At 40.2% G+C, this 21,396-nt stretch overlaps 1 protein-coding gene across 3 annotated transcripts in view; it reads right to left on the bottom strand.

Moving 5' to 3' along the window:
* The window catches only part of LOC126281242 (ubinuclein-1), a 338,292-nt gene that overhangs the window by 151,811 nt on the left and 165,085 nt on the right, over nt 1-21,396 (bottom strand). For all 3 annotated transcript variants that reach the window (XM_049980023.1, XM_049980024.1, XM_049980025.1), the window contains 2 exons: nt 10,797-10,977; nt 10,098-10,575 (listed from right to left, as the gene is read on the bottom strand). In XM_049980023.1, the coding sequence (XP_049835980.1) occupies nt 10,098-10,575; nt 10,797-10,977 (659 nt within the window). The remainder of the gene's footprint in view (nt 1-10,097; nt 10,576-10,796; nt 10,978-21,396) is intronic.

Below are 21,396 nucleotides of genomic sequence, written 5' to 3'. Positions count from 1 at the left end.
TGGACTCACTTGAGAAGATGATTTGGTGTCATGTCTATGTTCACTGTTGTTGAGTGGACCACTGTTGGTGCACACCTCTCTCTCTCTCGCTGCTGATGTGGTGAGAAACCCCAACATGAATTATGGTGCTCCTGATGTCACTGCACTTTGCACTTTCCATGTGGATATCTGCCTTGCTATGTTCAAGCCCATTTCCTGCCTCATGATATGTGACATGGCTGTAAGATATGCATCGTCTAGCAAACAGTATGAATGTACTCTTAGGGATTAAACATGTTGGGTTGTTGAGAACCTGTATGGCTTCTAGTATGGCCCTCCTCAACCCTTCAATTCCACATTAATATTATGGTCATAGGATAAAGAGCAATCCAAACAGCAACAGAGTGGAATGATAAACCACAGTCTCACTGTGTATTTCCAACACCATGTACACCTGTATCTCTTTCTTCTATACAAAGTATAACATGATCTTGTGGTTTTAGCTGCAGAATCTTTTCTTACACACAATGTAAAGGGTGTCTGATAAGTCACTCCCTATTTTTAAATTGTTTCAGGTGCTGCATTTATTAACCAATTTTCTTAGAAGTACTTTTATTAGAAGCAGCTCCCCTTGAGATTGTGTTTAGCATCATTTTTTCTTTTGTTTCATTGAATAATGCTGCCTGTGTTGACTGTGGAAGAATAGGACAGTCCATTATGATGTGTGGGGATCTGTGGGGTGTGTGGAAAGGTGGAGGAGGACTGAAGAAGGGATCCAAGCAACGCTGGGTACAAGAACAGTTAAATATTGCCATTGTAAACTATTAACAAAAACTATTAACAACAGAGAATGTTGTCAATGCAAAATGATCAGGAATACCATCAATTTCAGGGAGAGCAGAGAATGTGGGCAGAGTTGGTGAAATATTAATGAGGAGCTCTACGAAATAACTGCATTAGCGATCTAATAAAAGTGGTCTTTCACTTTATGCAGTTGCTACAATTCTTAAAAAAAAAGATCTCACTTTTATGCTGTTTAACACACATTATGCACAGCAATCGTTTCCTGATGACTGTGATGTAAGAATGGTGCCTGGAGAAATTTTCTTCGGCTGGATGACAATTGGCCTGAACTTCTTGAGAACATTCTGTAGACTGATGAGGCAATTTTCCAAATTGGAGGATTTGTAAACAAGCATAACTGCCATTGACGGACAGCCAAAACCCCACATGACTGTGTTGACAAAGCACAGGGCCATGCGAAGATGACGGTATGGTGTCATATCAGGTCATCCGAAGTTGTTGGTCCTTTCTTTCAGCGGACCACAATGAATTCGCGGTTGGCGCGCTAATAAAGATGAACCAAAAAAATGAAGAAGACTAAATGTGCAAATAGAGGACAGAATGTAAAATGGCCAAAACTAAAAGATGACATACCGAAATTGATTCAAGGACGCCGTCAAAATGGCACGATTTAATACACAAATTATTCAAATAAACACTTGTAAGCTAGTGCTACGTCGGAACTTAACAGACTGTAAGGATAGAGTTGGTTGGTGCTATAGTTTTATGATGCGATCATGGACGTAGCATGTGAACCAAAACCAAAATATCTCGGAAAATGCCCCTGGAGTATGAAGAGAAAATATTATCTTTCCATTACTTTATTACTCAATATCGAAAGAAAACCAGCATGGAACTAAGCCAAATAGTGAATATGAAAGGAACTCTTCTGACATTTGATGTGCTGAGTAACAGAATTGTTGCCATGAAATGTGCTAAAACTGTAATTATAAAAATAAGAGAACAAGAAAAAAAGGACTACACTGTCGTCCTTCACTCAATGGTTGTTTCCAAGTGCAAAACAATGACAAAACCTTCTGCAATACTGCCAGGGGGTAGTGTACATGTATGAAACAAGGATTGTATAGTGAGGGCTGGTATGAAATTACATATTAACAGAGCTTTCTTGAAGAAAAGTTTCTACTTGTGCTAGATCAGTCTAGGAGGCATTTGAAAAATTCTGTGAAAGAGAAATTGAGACAGGGAAATAAAGAGCTTGCTGTTATTCTGTGAGGGCTTACTTCACAAATGAAACAAGAATGAAACAAATGTATGATGGATGAAACCAAACATGAAACACGTATGATGGATGTAACCAAACATGAAACACTTCACAACTGAAACAAACGAAACAAGAATGGATGTATGATGGATGTAACCAAACATGAGCTCATGTCAAAGGGAACTTTAAAACAAGGTACAATAAAAGAAGTATGTCACTGGACAGAACATCCATGGTCTAGAGTGAGGGAAGACATTATTGTTAAATCTTTCAAGTAGTGTGGCATAAGTAATGCTCTCAATGACAGTGATGACCATCTTATATATGAAGAGGACAACAATGACGACAAAGAGAAGGAGGAGGTAGCTCAGATGACTATTTTCAGGAATTGGTTTTATAAACTAAGGACTTTTATTTTGGTCTGTATTTGCAACCTATTAACAAAAATGACAAACAAAAAATTGCTTGGAAATTAAGGTGCGTCCTATAACCCGTAAAATATGACAATGGTAAAAATCCTGAATTTCTTTGAATAAAAATTCTGTATCAACACAAGGAAAAAAGTACGGTACAGCCTTTCTGCCATTCTTCCATAATGTGATATATAGAACTGGTCAACAGGAAAGGGAAGGGTAAACTGGCTGGGCTAATAGCAGGAAATGTAAGGGGGAGGCACTGCCATGAGTGGTAATATACCAGTGGTCATAGGTGTTGGAGCAACACCTTTTTTAGTATAGGTAGGACAGAATGAAGTCAAGTTCTGAGAGAAACAAACCTTCAGTTTGAGAGAGAAATCAAACAGCATAATCCAGGCACATTGGATCAGCGAACACAAATGTTGGTTAAAAATTTACAGCAATCAGCAGAAATTTTATTTCCACCTGATTTTATCTCGGTAAATGTGAAATGCCAACTATCTATAGTGCATCAAAATATTCGAGTGCTTAGAAGTAAAATTAATGAACTACTTATGTGCACTGATGAATTAGAGTCATCGAACCCAGTTAATATAATCTGCCTCTCTGAACATCATGTGACCACTGGTATTGATATGTTAAACCTTACAGAATTTAAGTTAGCCTCTTACTTCTGTAGACAAAATTTGGAGAAAGGAGGAGTTGCCACATATGTTAAAAACAGTTTTAAATTTAAAAATATTGACATTAATAAATTTTGCTTAGAGCAGCACTTAGAAGCATGTGCAACAGAGACAGAATTTCGTAATAGGTCCTTTATAATAGTAGCCATATACAGAGCCCCTTCAGGAAATTTCAACCTGTTTATAAATGATCTTATAGATTTATCATCTCATCTAAAAGAGGGGGGGGGGGGGGGGGGGGGGGGAGGAGAGAGAGAGAGAGAGAGAGAGAGAGAGAGAGAGAGAGAGAGAGAGAGAGAGAGAGAGAGGGCTAATGGTTGCTGGTGATTTAACACTGTCAGTGTCAGTGTCAGAAATTAATTGGATGGACGTTTACAGCACCCAAGACACAAATGGAAAATTGAAACATTCATTACTAAAGTTAGCACCTTATTTGACAATTTTTTCCCCTGAAGATATTTCAAATTAAGCAGAAGTCTAATAAGAAACCACGTATCACATAAGGGATAAAGATATCATGTGAGGCAAAAAGGAAACTATCTTATATAAAGGGACGCCTTTGATACTAGCATTATAGCTCATTACAAAAAATTACTGCAAAATATCGAAGGAGGTTATCCAGAAATCTGAACACCTGCCTTATGAGAAGAAGATAAATAATACATCCAGCAATAAAATAAAAACAATATGAGATATAGATAAGTCAGAGACAGGTAGGACCAGACATGAGGAGGAACAAATAGCTCTAATCATAAATGAAAACCTGGTAACAAACGCATGTTGTATTGCAAACCATTTAAACAAGTATTTTATCTCTGTTATTGATAGCATGGTGTTGTCAGGTTCAGTTAATAATGAAATGGAATATCTGAGACCAGTGCACACAAGCAATCTCAGTGAAATGGAATTGACACTTACATCACTCAAAGAAATAGTATCGATCATAAAGTCCTTGAAATCAAAGCATCCTAGTGGTTATGATAACATATCAACAAAGTTAAGAGATTAGAGATTAGATTAGATTAGATTAATACTTGTTCCATAGATCATGAATACAACACTTCGTAATCATGTGGAACGTGTCAGAGTGTTCATGTGAGCTTAGTCATATCTTAAGTTACTTGTGTAATCAAACACTTATCACAGGAACATTCCCAGACTGGCTTAAATATGCTTAAGTTATACTTCTCCACAAGAAAGGGGACAAAGAAATGCCGTCAAATTACCGACCGATCTCACCTTTGCCAGCTTTTTCAAAAATCTTTGAAAAGGTTATGTTCCAAGCGTCTACTTGAGAGCCTTAGTGAAAATAACTTTCTGTCAAAGTCACAGTTTGGTTTTCTTAAGGGTTCTGATATTGTGAAGGCTATTTACACTAACAGTGAAAATGTCCTTAATTCATTAGACAACAAATTAGAGGCAACTGGCATATTCTGTGACCTGTCAAAGGCTTTTGATTTTGTGAATCACAGCATTCTTTAAAGAAAATTAAAATATTATGGCATCACTAGTAGTGCTGCAAAGTGGTTTCAGTCATATCTTACTAATAGAAAACAAAGGGTGTCATTACGTAACACTTCAGCAGTAGGCAATCAGGCATCATCTGACTGGGAAGAAATTACATGTTGTGTTCCCCAAGGTTCCATACTAGGTCCACTACCTTTTCTTGTGTATGTTAATGACCTGTCATCTGTTACATTACCAGATGCAAAGTTCGTCTTATTTGGAGATGATACAAACATTGCAATAAATAGTAAATCAAATATAAATTTAGAAAGGGCAGCTAATCAAATTTTTACTGACATCAGTAAGTGGTTCACTGCCAGTTTACTGTCATTAAGCTTTGAAAAGACCCACTATATGCAGTTCAGAGCTTCCAAGAGATTTCCTTCTAGTGTGTGTATAAAATATGACAACATGGAAATAGGAGAAGTTGAGAGTGTAAAATTCTTGGGATTACAACTTGATAATAAATTCAGTTGCCTAAACAAGTCTGTGTTTGCAATGCGAATGATGTCAGGCATAGGAGGTATAAATATTAAAATAACTGGCATATTTTGCTTATTTTTACTCCATTAAGTCATGTGGTATCATATTTTGGGCAACTCCACAAATTGAGAAAAAAATTTTAGAGTACAGAAGCATACAATAAGAGTAATGTGTAGTGTAAATCCAAGAACATTATGTCCAAAACTATTCAAAGAATTGGGCATACTAACCACAGCTTCTCAGTATATTTATTCCTTAATGAAGTTTGTAGTAAATAATACATCTCTTTTTCCAACTAGCTGCTTAGGACACAGTATCAATACTAGGAATAAGAACAATATACATAAAGATTTAAAATCACTTACTCTTGCCCAGAAAGGAGTCCAGTATTCAGCAACGCATATATTCAGTAAGTTACCAGCAACCATTAAGAGCTTAGTTTCAGACAAGGCACAATTTAAGCATAATTTAAAAGAATTTTTGGTGGCCAACTCCTATTCCATACACGAATTTCTCAACAAGTGCAGTAGACTATTTTAATGAAAATTTATTATCCTTTAATTTTTGTCAATACTTGGTTGTAACAGCTGAATAACTACCTACTATGTGAATGATGGATGTATGGAAAGCAGATGTAAGTCTTAAGTCTGTAAATAGTGGAAGTTTAATTTTAAATCTTGTAAATAATCTCACTGTTCTTAACTGAGGATCATTGAAATGAATAATTTACTTTAATTTTTGACAATACGTGGTTGTAATAACCAAGTAACTAGCTACTGTGTGAATGATGGATTTAATTAAAGCAGATGTAAGTATTAAACCTGTAAATATTAGAAGCTTAATTTTAATTCATGTACGAGTGAAAATCATTAATTTTAATAAAACTCAAGTTTTTCTAATTACATTTCTGTAATGTGTTTATCTGACATGTTCCACACCCAGGCAGATCCCCTCTTTTGTGGGCCTATGGAATGAATAGTTTACTCTAAATCTAAGTCTAATACATTGCGCAAACACAGCATAAAGACTGTATACAAATAGACCAAGATCAAACTCTCAGATGTGCAAGGGACAAAAGGGACTCATTTGCAATGTTCAGAGTATGATGCCAAGTGGCTCAGTCTATTTTGGAGTGATCAAATAAACCATCAGGACCAGGAGTATTGATCAAAAACAGTTCTGCAGATTCGGACAGGTGGGGGAAACTTGTGGCGGGAAACATACCATTTGAGATGACTAAGCAACAAAATTCGCGATCAAACAAGTTCTGGCTGTAGAGAAGAGCTACCATACCAGTTTGTTCAGGGAAATCACTGAAATTCATAAAAATGAAAGAAATGAGAAAACTTCAACGGATCATGGATTCCCGAGTTGCAGTGAACTACTATTTCAAGAAATGATGGCGGAGCTATAGACAACACCCCCTGCAGACATTTAGTGTGGAGAGTACATATAACCTCTGGCAATGAGCTAGACTCCAGTCTGCCCCTAACAATGCAAGACAAACCTTCGAGAATACCACTCCTAGTGCTTCCAGATGTTGGACAGGCCTCAACAATTTCATCGTGTGATCCATACAAGGAACTATATATACTTTGTCAAAATAATTTTTACTTGCGCACATAATTGTATTTATATTCTTACATTATATATAATATAAGAATATAAATATGTATATACCTGGAAATACATTTTTTAAACCAATACAGCAATCACGATTTCTCCATAAAGTAATGTCCACTGGGTTTGATCATTAGTTGGCCACAGAAACTTTTTTCATTACTTATTAGTTCTTCTAGCCAACGTCCTTGCCACAGTGGTAACACTGGTTTCCGTCAGTTCACTAAAGTTAAGCACTGTCAGGCTTGGCTAGCACTTGGATGGGTGACCATCTGGTCTGCCGACCCTGTTGGCAAGAGGGGCGCACTCAGCCCCTGTGAGGCCCTTTGAAGAGCTACTTGATTGAGAACTAATGGCTCTCGTCGTGAAAACTGACGACGGCCAGGAGAGCTGTATGGTGACCACGTGGCTCTCCATAATCACATCTAGAGATGCTCAAGGATGACACGGCGGTTGGTCAGTACTGTTAGGGACTTCTCAGACCTGTTTGGATGGAGACTGCACTAGATCACATTACTAATTTATTCCTAGTTTCTGCTACCAGTAACTTTTTATTTTGTGCTTAATCTCACATAATGCAACGCATTTCAAACATGTTCTGTTCATCTTCAGGCATTTATATGTACATACATACATACATACAATCCAAGACTTACCAAGCGGGAAAGTGCTGGTAGACAGGCACAATAAAATAACACACACACAAAATTTCTAGCTTTTGCAACCAACGGTTGCTTCTTCAGGAAAGAGGGAAGGAGAGGGAAAGACGAAAGGATGTGGAAAACACACACACACACACACACACACACACACACACACACACACACACACACACACACACACACACAAGCAGACATATTTAAAGGCAAAGAGTTTGGGGCACTCTTTGCCTTTAAATGTGTGTGTGTGTGTGTGTGTGTGTGTGTGTGTGTGTGTGTGTGTGTGTGTGTGTGTGGGCGCGCGCGTGTGCGCGCACATATATACCTATCCTTTTTCCCCCCTAAGGTAAGTCTTTCCGCTCCAGGGTTGGAATGACTCCTTACCCTCTCCCTTAAAACCCACATCCTTTCGTCTTTCCCTCTCCTTCCCTCTTTCCTGAGGAAGCAAACGTTGGTTGCGAAAGCTAAAAATTGTGTGTGTGTGTTTGTGTGTTATTTTATTGTGCCTATCTACCCGCGCTTTCCCCGCTTGGATTCTTTTTTTTTAACATACATACATACAAATGTTACTTGAAAATAAAGTCTTAAGCTAAATTAATCTAGAACTCTTTTTCCATTGTTTTTTACTGTAGCTGCTGGTGTGGCATTTTGGGGGAAGGAGGGGGGCAATGTATGGCTAGAAATAGAAATCAGTGATGTCTTCTGCTGGTTTTCTTCCTTGTGGTTGACTATGTATATCACAGCAATTTCATCATCTTGCTGCTTCACTTGGATCACTAGTGTAATGGCTGAGCTGTTGATTGACATTATACTATTGCACATTATATTTTGTCACTGATGTGCAATAGTGTAATGTCAATCAACAGCTCCGCCATTACACCAGTGATGCAAGTGAGGCAGCAAGATGATAAAATTGCTGTGATATACATAGTCAACCACAAGGAAGAAAACCATAAGACATCACTGATTTCGATTTCTAGCCATACACTGGCCCCCCTCCTCTTCCCCCCCACCCCCACCCCGCCCCCCCAAATGCCACACGAGCAGCTACAGTGAAAAAACAATGGACAAAGAGTTCTAGTTTAATCTAGTTTAAGACTGTTTATTTTTGAGTAACATTTCTCTGTATCTATGCATGCATGTATGTATAAACGCCTGAAGATGAACAGAACATGTTTGAAACGCGTTGCGTTATGTTAGTTTAAGTATAAAATAAGAAGTGACTGGCAGCAGAAACTTGAAATAAATAATTATCCCACACAGTCACAGTGCACAAACATAGCCATTATGGCTGAAAATAATAAAGATTACATTACTTCTTTCACCACTTATGTTGATTGAATATGTGAAAAACGCCAAGTCGCACTGCATTTTGGGGCCTATGTTAAATTGTAGTTCTGCTTATAATTGGTTGAGTAAGTCAGATCAAACATGATAAGAAGGAGAAGGGCATACAATGTACAACCAGACAATTTTGAGCAAGTACTGATTTGCTGAAACTGACATTTGTGTTTAAGAGTAACTTTATTTATAAATACACACTGATATGTTCAGCTCTTTCAACTTGAATATTTCCCATCCCAGAACAATATGAAACAGCCCAAATTATCTTTAGTCCCAGCACCCTTAAAGCAAAGTGGTATGTAGGTGATATTCTAGACCATGTTTTGTTGCCTTCCATGACAGGACATCCTAGGCTTACATTTCAGCAAGAGAATGTCCACCTACATATGGTGAGAGGTTCTACTGCTTGTCTTCATGCTTGGATGTTTGGAGCATTATGAGCACAGTCCTCCAACCAGCTCCGCATTTTGACAATCTAAGGCACCAATTGGACAGAAGTTGGCGCAATATCTCTCAAGGAGGACATCCAACAAGTCTATCAATCAGTGGCAAGCCAAGTAACTGCTTGCCTAAGAACCAGAACCATACTGCTTGCCCAATTTAAGAGGCTCTCTCTCTTTAATAAATCATCCAATTTTTCTGAAATTATAATCATTTGTTTGTCTGTAAATTTACAGTAAATCTACCAATTTCTGTACAATTTGGGTAACTCCTTCATGGTGCACTCCCCACCCCACCCCCATTCCCTATTGTAGTGTATTCTGAGAGCATAATATTCAAATGTATTTGATTAACACAATTTCATCCACAATGGGAAGGATTAAATCATGTGTTTTAAATTAATACTTTTCTTGACCATCTCAACTGCATACTTATTTTTATGAAGACTTGTTTTGATCAATACTCTATTATCTTCAGATTCATGTAGATCTATGCAGCCAGTCATATCTACACAAGAAATACACATTATTAAGCCACAGATGAAATTCTCCAACTATGCTGCACTCTTATATCTAAAATACAGTATTTTCAGTTACAACTGTAATTTCATTTAATAACACTTAGGATTTTTTTCCAGACTATAGCTTGACAAAACTAGTTAAACAACAGCAATATGCCTTGCTATATAGCAAGCACAGGAATGATTATAACTGTACTTTCAGTACAACAAAGAGTGAGAAAGTAAAGATCAGTAAAATGTTGTCCTCCATGCCAGGCACATAACGTGATTTGGCTGAGACGGACACTTTGTTTAATTCAGGACCAAATTATAAAACTGATAGCTCTCAGCACAAAGAAGGGTCGATTTGATCACAGTGGATGTATCAAGTAAACTGCTTACCTTAAGACCATCTGATTTACTTCTGCAGAGAAAAATTTGCACTTTCCATCAGCACTGAGGGCAGCAAACTTCAGATCTCCTATAAGTTCCTTCATGTCTTCCGATAAGTTCTCTGGTAATTTTTCTTCAGTCTTTTCTTTTTGCTCCTCCTTGTCCTTATCTATAATGTCTGTCTCGGCACAAGCAAGGTCTGCTTCGACATCCTGACTGGCATCTGAATCACTTGACATTACAGATGCTGAAGCAGACCTGGATACTGAGCTAGCACTGTCTTTACTTACTTCATCTTCACCACGTGCCGCACTTACAACTGACTCTATTATGTCAGTTATTGTGTTGGACTGCACCTTAGGAGCTGGCAACACACTGGGCTTCTTTGGTTCCACGACCAGCTGTTTAGAGTCGACAACGACATTTCTTGGTTCAGCTTTCTTTATCTCTGGAACTGTGGGTTTGGGTTCTGTTTCAGGTTCTGGAACTGAAAATTCAGCTTTGTTTCAATTTCAAACTAAAACCCTGGATGTTAAATTTTGAGGTCACAATTTACAAAAGTTGATTCAAAGCTACAATACTAACTAGTAATGACAGAAAATAATATTCCACGATAAAAACTCTTATTGCAAGACCAAAGTAAAAATAAGATTACACGTTATGTTTAGGTTTATGGAAAAGTTATCCAAACACAAAATGACTTCATACCTGGAGGAACTGTAGGCTCCAGATACTCTCTCTTTTCTTTTAATAATTCTTTCACTGTTGGTGACTTCCTCTTTATTAAATCAATAGCTCGTTTTCTTTTCTTTTTCAAAATCTCTCTATCATGTGATGCATATTTTTGTTTCTTCAGTAAATCAGATTTTCCAACCATTAATTTTGGTTTCTGCAACATGGTAAATTCTTAATGCAACGTAGTTCAGGACTGCAAACATGTAGCAGTAATTTAAATCATTAAAGGAGTAGTAAGTTACATAACATGATAGTAACACACGTAGATATTATAAGCCTTTAAATAAATGTAACAGAACCTTGCAAACCTGTTTTCTTCCTACTACAAGTTGTCTGTGCCATATACACTTGTTTAAATATTTTGAATGATAGAAATGTGAAGTTCTATGTGTGTAATGTAAAAGTCACATAAGAATGACAGGGAATCTGATAACACAATTAAGAATTAATGCATATTGTTTAGTACATATCAAGCTCAGAAAAACATTTCAAAAGCTTACAACATACCAGTGATAAAATTATAAAACAATCAGTTTTATTTTGGGCCCTTTCCACAATATGAATGAATGAATGAAATGATAAAGCTAGGAACAACTGTACAAATCCGTATTGTGGGTACAAAGAACATGTAAAACATGTAGAAATGACAGACAACAGAAGGAATTTGAAGCAGAAAATCAAAATATGTAACTTTACTACACTGTTTTTTTAAGTGTTCCATTATCATTTACCAACAGCCACTGACTGTGAAACACAAACTATGCACTACAAAGAGAAGAAATAGCAACTGAAGAGATTTGATACAGACCATACATACTTTCTTGCAAATGTGCTTTTTGTTACACAGATACAAGCAGTCGTGGAGAAGATCATGCAAACTTTGACTCATAAATAAAGATGTATGAATTAACACATTTGACAGGAAAAGGAATGTCTACTTACCAGCTTCAAAAAACAAAAGGGGCATTCTGTTTAGTACTGATCACACAACTAGGGCCAGAGATAACTATGTTCTTTGTTACAGGAAGTGTGAGGTATAAAAGAGGAAGGAGGGATCAATAAGTGTGCTAGAAGAGAGGAAAAGTAAGAAGAAACGTTTGGAGTAAGTGGGGTACAAAGCACAGGAAAGGATTCTAGTAACACAGCACTGTACTCCAAATGAACAACCACCTACACCAGTGACATTCGATATCCCATGGCTGAACATTTTATGAAACATAACACTACAGACCTGGGTACTCATTACACCGTACTGTTCCATCTCGTGGGCTCAGTTGTGAGCCGCGGAGCGCTCCCTGCTCCAGGGAGCCGCGGAGCGCTCCCTGCTCCAGGGAGCCGCGGAGCGCTCCCTGCTCCAGGGAGCCGCGGAGCGCTCCCTGCTCCAGGGAGCCGCGGAGCGCTCCCTGCTCCAGGGAGCCGCGGAGCGCTCCCTGCTCCAGGGAGCCGCGGAGCGCTCCCTGCTCCAGGGAGCCGCGGAGCGCTCCCTGCTCCAGGGAGCCGCGGAGCGCTCCCTGCTCCAGGGAGCCGCGGAGCGCTCCCTGCTCCAGGGAGCCGCGGAGCGCTCCCTGCTCCAGGGAGCCGTGTCACTCGCTGTGATCATTGAAGTGGGCCGGCAAGCAGCACTGCTGGCTGAGGCAGGCGGCAAGGCAAGCGTTTCGATATGCCAGCTGCGTCTTACAAGATCAACAACCTCATACTCATAGCTGCTAAGACGTGGTGACATGCTACACCAGGAAATACGATGTTCGGGAAACAAATAGGAAACAACTGTATTACAAGAAATTGCTTACTAAATTTATTGGGCCTCTGTAGCTTCACATTTTCGTTTCATTACATGATCGGAAATGGAAATATCAGACGTCAAAGTGTTCGCAGCGTTAATGCGGAGGATGGTCTTCATTATTGCATCCTGAAGCAACGATCGTTCCTTACTTTTTACTCTTTTAATTACTGAGAAAAGCTGCTCACAACAATACGTAGATCCAAACATGCACATGATCTGAGCAGCATTGCTGTGAAGCTTGGGAAATGTTTTTTGCTGTAATGAACGATACCATAGTGACGAATCCAACGTGCTGTAGTACCTCTCTTTCAACAAAGTTGAATTCTGCAAATCAATAATCTCCAATTGAAGTGACGATGACAAGTAATCGGGAGAAACTGAAAAAGGAGTGCTGAACACCTTAAGTTTCTTTTCCAAACTTGTAAGGTCTCGGAATTGTGTTTCAAATGACGTGATGAGCTGCTTTAACTTTGCCTGGTAATCGCCGAAAGTAGTACCTTCAGATAGTTTAAAAGAAGCAAGACAATTAATAGACGTTAAATGTCCATTACCCATGTGCCTCTCAAATAAAAGCCAACTTTTCCATGAACGCTTTGGTCTGGTCGTACTTGTCAACGATTAGCTGCCCTTTGCCCTGCAATGACAGATTTAAATTATTCAGATGCATAGTTATGTCAGCTAGGAACGCTAAGCATGATATCCATTTTATATCTTTCAGACAATGCATTTCTTCCCCTTTCATTTCGAGAAAATGGGATATTTCCTCACGAATGGCAAAGAAAACATCAAGAACTTTTCCCAGACTCAGCCAACGAACTGTATATCCCCATACTCCGCTTCCATATCTTTCAGAAATCCTTTGAATCGGTGATGATTCATACCGTGACGCCGCACATAATTCACACACTTCACGACATCTTTCTTTACGCCACCTAGCTCTACTGTTTCAGCACACAGTGCCTCTTTATGAACAAAACAATGAAGTGTCAAAATGTCTTTCCCGAATTCGTCCCCGAGTTTATTTTTCAAACGTGAAGCAAAACCTTGGTGGCGTCCGATCATTTGTGGTGCACCATCTGTCGCTACAGAATGGAGCTTATCCCACGGCAAATTCATATTGTCCACTGATTCACTAACAGCTTCAAAAATGTCACATCCTGTTGCGGTGTAATCGAGTGGTACCACAACCAAGAGTTCTTCAGTTACTTGCAGCTCCATGGCGACACCACGCACAAAGACTACAAGCTGAGCACAGTCCGATATGTCGGTGCTTTCGTCAAGCGCTAACAAAAATTCGACAAAACTCTCCGCCTTTTTCCTGGGTTGTATCTCTAAATCCGCTGCCATGTTCAGAATTTGACGAGGCCATGTTTGTTTCGACAGGCAAACCCCTTCAATTGCCTGCACCTCCCTTGGAAACAAACAGTCTGCAACTGCTACCATGTACGATTTTATGAGTGGTCCCACCGAGAACTGCCACTCGTTGCAATGATGTGAGCGACCCTGTAGCTTGCTCGAATTGCAGAGTCAGTAGTGTTTTCTCCGCTCTCATTCACCTGAAAATTATAAACGCATTACAGAACACAAACTATGTTGCATGTTTTGATATCCTCCGCATTACGAAACCGTTTTTAAATTTACGTCTCCTGGTATGTCGTTTTTAAGCCTGCCTACCAGTTCTCTGTGTGCAACGCCTTCTACCTGATCGTAGTGCCCTGCGTGAAGACGTGTATAATGTCGTCGTATATTGTACCTCTTTGCAGAATTAAATACTTTATGACATACAAGACACTGCGGACGACCATCCCTCTCAATGAATAAGAAGGATCCTCCAATAGAGGTACAGGGCTCCCGCGGCTAGTCATTGCACACCGATTATTGCGTCAGTTGCGGCTGCATGTGGCCAGGGGGCAGTGAGTTCGCTTCCCCTCTCCGCGCGGGCTCCGAGCTGCCGCAGTAAGCGCTCCGGCTCCCTGGAGCTCGGTTGGAACAGCCTGCATTACACCACTTAAGTTACTTTAATATTGTCAACTGATGCAAGGTTTGAAGATCTTGAGTGTGGGAATGGCTCTGTCAACACCTAATTAATTTACAACGTATATCTTGCCTGAACTTATGCTACATCTAGCAGAAGTTTTCTTCTTTAATTTTAGATGCTGATCCACTGTTATTTCTCACTCTTCACCAGCACTTTTTCTCTCTACTGAATCAGAATACAGTGTGGCATTTCATTTTCTTTGGTATCTGTGCAACTTTCTTCTTCCAGTGTTTGCCTTTCCATGACAAGGAACTATTATGAACTTACAAATAATTATTACCGAATGGGAGAGAAATGAAATGGCAGTCCTAAAAGAAATTAAACAGAAAACAATCCAAAAGATCAGAGGAACAACTGACAGGTTAACTTCCTCCGATACCCTGGGACAATGCGACCCAGTTATCTCTTGGTAGTGATCCAACTGTATTTTTCACGTTTTTCGGTCAGCTCTGAACCACTCCCCCCCTTCACCCCCCCCCTTTTTTTTTTACAGCTAATGAATGTGTTAAAGTTTTGTAAGGTCTCAAATTCCATAAAGGTTACTACAATTTTACACATTATGCAGTTTACAGCAGTGGTATTCTGAGAGTTAGCTTTAATTTGTGATACAGGGATAGCCACAAACTACAATTTCATTTATTCACATATCAGCAACAGTAACTACACTAACAGAATGAAATTTTCACTACACACAGAGTGTGGCAGATAAAAACTGTGTGCTGGGCCGAGACTAACTCGGGACCTTTGCCTCTCACGGGCAAGCAAACAGTGATTGAGACATCTGGGACAGTTCTGAAATTGTGAAGTGTCGGGTTCTGAAAAATTTCTTGTCACACATTTTCCATCAGTTATGGTGTCACCACAGACAGTTGGTCATACCGGTCTTCATCGTGAATAATGTTTCAACATTCAGCAAATTACCTGCACCATTGTCCGATCATACTGTCCCTCATAATGTCGTGTCTATACACATGTCAAAGATGGCAATGGATCTCTGCAGGAGATTGCTTCTGAGTTTGCAAAAATCAGATAACTGCAGCAACCTCACATTTGGCCATTGCATCCTAGCACTGTGCAGTGACCACTACCGTCACAAGACTGAAACTGCACTTACCTGCTCTTTATTCTTGCACATTTCTTACCAACTACTCATGCCATCAGTGAACACAATCAGAACTTACTAGATGCACCTCATAAACCACTGAAGAGGGTTTCTCCTGCCAAGTAAGGTTACCTAGTGCTTGTGGACGAGTCGTCCTGCAGTTCTACTAAGGGCCTATGTTGACTGAAGTGGGTGATAGGAATGATCTGCTGAAGAGCGAGAGGGAAGGCTCGATAATGGCAGCTGAGAAGTGGAAGGGAGAGGTATCAGGATGTGACAATGTTGAGTTTGTCTAGCAGGGGGAGTGCAAGATGATGGATGTTGGTGTCATGGGCCACACACAGAGGAAACAGAGAACAGGAGGCTTACAAGAACAAAGGACTGGTTCTGAGGCTAACTCCCTTCTATATGACTCAGAGAATATAGCACTGGGGAAAAGATCCAAATGGTGGGAACTGTGAAGCAGCCATTTCAAGCCAAGTATGTTGCAGTTACTGTGTGTTCTGCCACTGGATGGTCAACTCTGCTCTTGGCCACAGTTTTAGGAGCCATCAACTCACATCCAGAGCTGGTTGGTGCTCATGTCCATATAAAATGCTATACCGTACAGTACATTGCAGCAAAACTGACACCTGACTTTACTGCTTTCACATGTGGCCCTCTGTCTAATACTATAGGATAAGCCTGCAGTGGGACTGCAGTATAATGTGCTGGGTGGACGTAGTGTACAGGTCTTGGACATGGGTCTTCCACAGGGTACAAATCTTGTACCAAGAGGTTGGGAGTGAGCATACGGATGGACTAGGATATTGTGTAGACTGGGTGGACAATGGAATACCACTTTAGGAAAGGTGGACAAGGTTGAGGGTAGGATGTTTTGCATTTTTGGACACAATGATAAGTACTACTAAAACTACTACTTGCTCCTTTGCAGCTGGTTCTTGGGGACAGTTTATGAGGACAACATGCTTGATCTCAATGGCTGCTTCACAACCCCTGAAATATTGATACTTTCCCTCAATACATGCTTCTCTGAATTATGTAAATACATGGTGATTAAAATTATAGTTCCAGTTTCAAAACATAGTAAAAGAAATGAAACACCTCCCCGAATCACATCAAAATCTGAACGGAATATTATCAAAGAGGGGGGGAAGCGTTACAAAAAAGAAAGACATATTTCATCACTAAATGGCACTGTAATCAGCAGAATATGCAATATAAAAGACGAGGGGAGCAGAGCTGTTCCTCAGTTTGTGTCTCAGATACTCAGCATTATTGTCTCAATGCAGGATGATGCACTGATGGTAAAGCTCTTTTACAAAAACAGTGACTGTGCGCCAGCAGTTCTGCAGAAGTTACGGACACTCAAGGGTATGAAAAAGGGCACTGATTTGGTGACTGCCAAGGGTCTGGAAGACATGCCTGTGAGTATGGTGCATAAAATCCTAATTGCCATTCTTACAAAATTACCCAAGTTCAGGATTTCCTTCAAGCTGACCTGCCAGTAAGACAAACGTTTGCTCTAGAATTTCTTGCTTGCATGTAAGCTGACAATGAATGGCCGTAGAACATATCGTGGACAGACAAAGTCTATTTCCACTTCCAACGATATGTCAGTAAACAGAATGGCAGAATGCAGACAATGGACAATCTGTTTGCACATCAACTGGTACCATTTCATTCTGCAAAGGTAACAGAGTGGGGCAGGCTGAAGGCACTGTTTATCATAGGGCCATATTTTTTGAGGAGACAGATCTTACAGGTCCTGTTACTTGTACCGTCACTGGTAAACGCTATGAGAGTCTTTTGTGCACCAACGTCAACTCAACACTTCAACAGTGTGGGTAGGATCATTTTCATTTGAGATGGTGCTTTCTCTGCACATTGTACAGGCAGAGAAGCATACGCTGCAGAGGCATTTTGGAAATTCAAGAATTTTATGCTGGCATTTGCCTACAGTCTGGCCATCTAGATCATCTGATCTGAATCTTTACAACTTATGGCTTTGGGTTATCTGTAACACTCCTTGTGCACTGCTCCAATTACAAATGTAGCAGATCTGAAGGCTCACATTGTGGCTGGTGGAGGTGGTAAAGGCTTATGCCCTCACACACAGTGTGCAAGCAGAGTTTGAAATCTGCAACACTGTTCCCCAAGTTGACTGGGATCCTTTGGTTTAGAGCTGAGAGAAGGGTCTCAACAAAAAGCTTCATCAACACTTTGATGGTCCTGGCTGCAGATTTCTAGACAGCTATTTTGCTGACAGAGTACTTGTGGAGGGCACACGGGAGTTTTTTGGGGCAGGTGGTAGTTTGAGGTACTTCAATGAACACTCGCCAGTGGATCCGCAGATCGGGATTCAGAACTGTGTTCAGAGTAAAGACACTTCAATTGCCAAATATTATCAGTAAATTGTTGAAGTATTCTTAACACAGTTCCTGAATTTACTTGACCTCCAGCAGAGTTCCCATGCTCAAATTATTCTTGGGACTGAGAGCTGACTACAAACCAAGGTAGAATGCTCTGAGATATTTAGCATGTTCAAAAATGGCTCAAATGGCTCTGAGCACTATGGGACTTAACATCTATGGTCATCAGTCCCCTAGAACTTAGAACTACTTAAACCTAACTAACCTAAGGACAGCACACAATACCCAGCCATCACGAGGCAGAGAAAATCCCTGACCCCACCGGCAATCGAACACGGGAACCCGAGCGTAGGAAGCGAGAACGCTACCGCACGACCACGAGATGCGGGCCTATTTAGCGAGTCATGGAATGTTAATGGGAAGGACAGTTTAGACGCTATAGGAGAGGGAGTGTTCGTTGCGATTGACAAAAATATTGTCTGTATTTAGGTTGAAACTGAGTGCAACAGCGAAGTTATCTGGTCACTTACAACAAAGTCTAGCGAGACCAAGATAATTGCTGGATGTTTTTACCAGCCACTTGATTCTGCCGTGGCAGTTGTAGGGTCATTCAAAGGTCTACAATTGCTAGGGTGCAGAACCCAAAACATGCAATACAGGTTGGAAGTGACTTTAACATATCTAATATACACTGAGATGTTTATAGATTCACTGAAGGGGAGGGGGGGGGGGGGGGCAGACAGTCTTACAATGTAAAACTTCCTGGCAGACTAAAACTGTGCATCAGACCGAGACTCGCAACTCGGGACCTTTACATTTTCCAGGCAAGTGCTCAGTTGGTAAAGCGAATGGCCACGAAAGGCAAAGGGCACCAAGTTTGAGTCTCTGTCAGGCACACAGTTTTAAGCTGCTAGTAAGTTTCACACCACTGCAAACTCCACTGCAGAGTGAAAATTTCATTCTGGTGTTTTCCAAAGCACTTTTGACACATCTCAGAAAACTGTCTTGATCATCTACCTTGGTAACCCACATGCAGTAGAAATATCTTAGACCTTGTAGCTACAAACAGTCCAGATCTTATCAGTGGTGTCAGTATAGAGATCGGGATTAGTGATCACAATGTCATAGTGACTAAGGTTATGAAAGTTAGGAAATTACTAAAGAAGGCTAAGAGAGTGTTTCTGCTAGACACAGCAGATAAGTAATTGTTAGCACCTCGCTTAGAAAGTCAACTGCAATCATTTAGTTCGAGTAGGATACACAGAAAAATCATAGGCAAAGTTTAAACAGATTTTAAATTATGCTCTGGACAACTATATCCCTAGTAAATGAATTAAGGACGGGAAAGACCCACTGTGGTTTAGCAACAAAATTCGTTAAATGCTGAGGAAGCAAAGGCTGTTCACTCTTGGTAATCACCACAATACGAAACTTAAAGCTGATTTTTTTCAATCTTTGGTTTGCCTGATCAAGAAAGTAAAGTTGTTACCAACTTGGGGATAGATTTAATACCATAACCATAGTGACTCAAGTGATTTGGTATTGTCTTGACTTGCTTGGAGAACCATCCCAATCAACTAACAAAATATATTCCTTAACATTTTACATTTTTCGCAAACACAAAAGATCAAAAAAAGTTTTAGTACTGGTTGCTGATAGGAGGCCAAAAGCAATTCATTATTTAATTGTTGCTAAATCTACAAACTTAAGTGAGTCATGCAAGCACTGTTCACAAATTTCACTTTCAGTGTAGTTAAAACATATCAAACACACTAACAATATTACACACACCATTCAGAAAGGATAGGTGTTTCAGAGGTGTGGGGAAAGGCACCATAGAAATTTTGCTGCAAGTTGTGCATTGTACAGTATGGTATAGTGGTTACAGTCACTACCCAGCGAAGACAGAGAGATGGGGGAGCAGACGGAGATGATCAGAAAGACAGAGGGCGACGAGGAAGAGGAAAAGGAAAAGGGGGGAGAGAGGGAAAAGGGGGGGGGGGGGGATCAACAGAGGTAGTGAAGATGAGCAAACAACCGACGGACATAGATGGAGGAGGAGGAAGAAGGAGGTGATGAAAAGAGATAGGGGTGGATGAGTAGAACGATGTAGGTGAAGGACAACACAGAAAAAGTGAAGGGAGGTGGAGGAAGTGAAGAGAGAGGAGTGTGGGTGGAGGAAGTGAAAAGAGAGGGGGTTAAGTGGAGGAGATGGACAGAGAGAGGGGGGGAGGCAGATATGTGTGCAATGTATATGCTGTATGCATGTGAAGCATTGTACTGTGTTGTAAATAAAATTGTGTGAATTTTACCCATGGAACTGTATGGCTATGTCTGTAGCACTAAGGTCCACTTAGTATCCTAAGCATGTATCACTGGCCAAGTCTCCACACAAATGTCAGACATTATGTAAGCCACTCTACAGAAAGCCTGTGCATCAGGCAATCCCAGAAAATATGGTACCAATTCCTCCTTCAGTTCCTCCATTTCACGGGATTGGAATTAACCTTTTGGGAAGATTTTCCAAGTCTACAAATGGGAATAACCAGATTGTGTTACTCTGTCCTTCAACCATTATTTTCTCGATAAGCTATACAGATTTCCAAAGCTCCAAAAATCAGGTTGTTTCTTGTAGATGACACAATTTTGCAGTGCATTGCACCACATGTAGCGATATCTGTTTGTGGAGAAGTGTTTCAATCAAGACTGTAATCTCACAATCCAACACTGTCCACAGAATGACAACTGCCTACCAGGCACAGACTAATGGTCTCATGGGACATTATCATAAGACACTGATGGAAATGCTCTTATGTCCGTTGACAATGAACAGAGAGACTGAGATAAAATACTGCCTGTTGGGACATTCACATACAACGCAGCACATCATGACACTGCAGGTTTCATGCTGTCTTTCCTGATGCCTGATCACGAGACTGAAACAACAACGGGTACTTTGTTTCCATTTAAACATGATTATTCTTAAATGATTACATTAAACAGTCCATAACTGGTACTGAAGACAGCTAACACAGATCTGGACCATGGATGTCCAGAGAAAGGACAGCCAAAGTTAAATTCCAAACCCCACCTTTTAAGCTTTAGCCCAGGAAACCTAGTAGTAATTTTTACACCTCTGCCAAAGTACAAGCTATCTGAAAAGTTACTGAAGTGCAACTCTTAGGCATGCCAAATCCTACATCAATCCTTAAACTGTCAACCCCTGAAATGAGATCATCCCTTGACAAAATTCTCCCCACGCCACCCAGAGTTGCCTT

Source organism: Schistocerca gregaria, chromosome 7 (assembly GCF_023897955.1).
Source record: "Schistocerca gregaria isolate iqSchGreg1 chromosome 7, iqSchGreg1.2, whole genome shotgun sequence".
NCBI classification, from domain to species: Eukaryota; Metazoa; Arthropoda; class Insecta; order Orthoptera; family Acrididae; genus Schistocerca; species Schistocerca gregaria.
The sequence above is the reverse complement of the archived record's forward strand: the minus strand, read 5'-3'. Positions and strand labels throughout refer to the sequence as shown.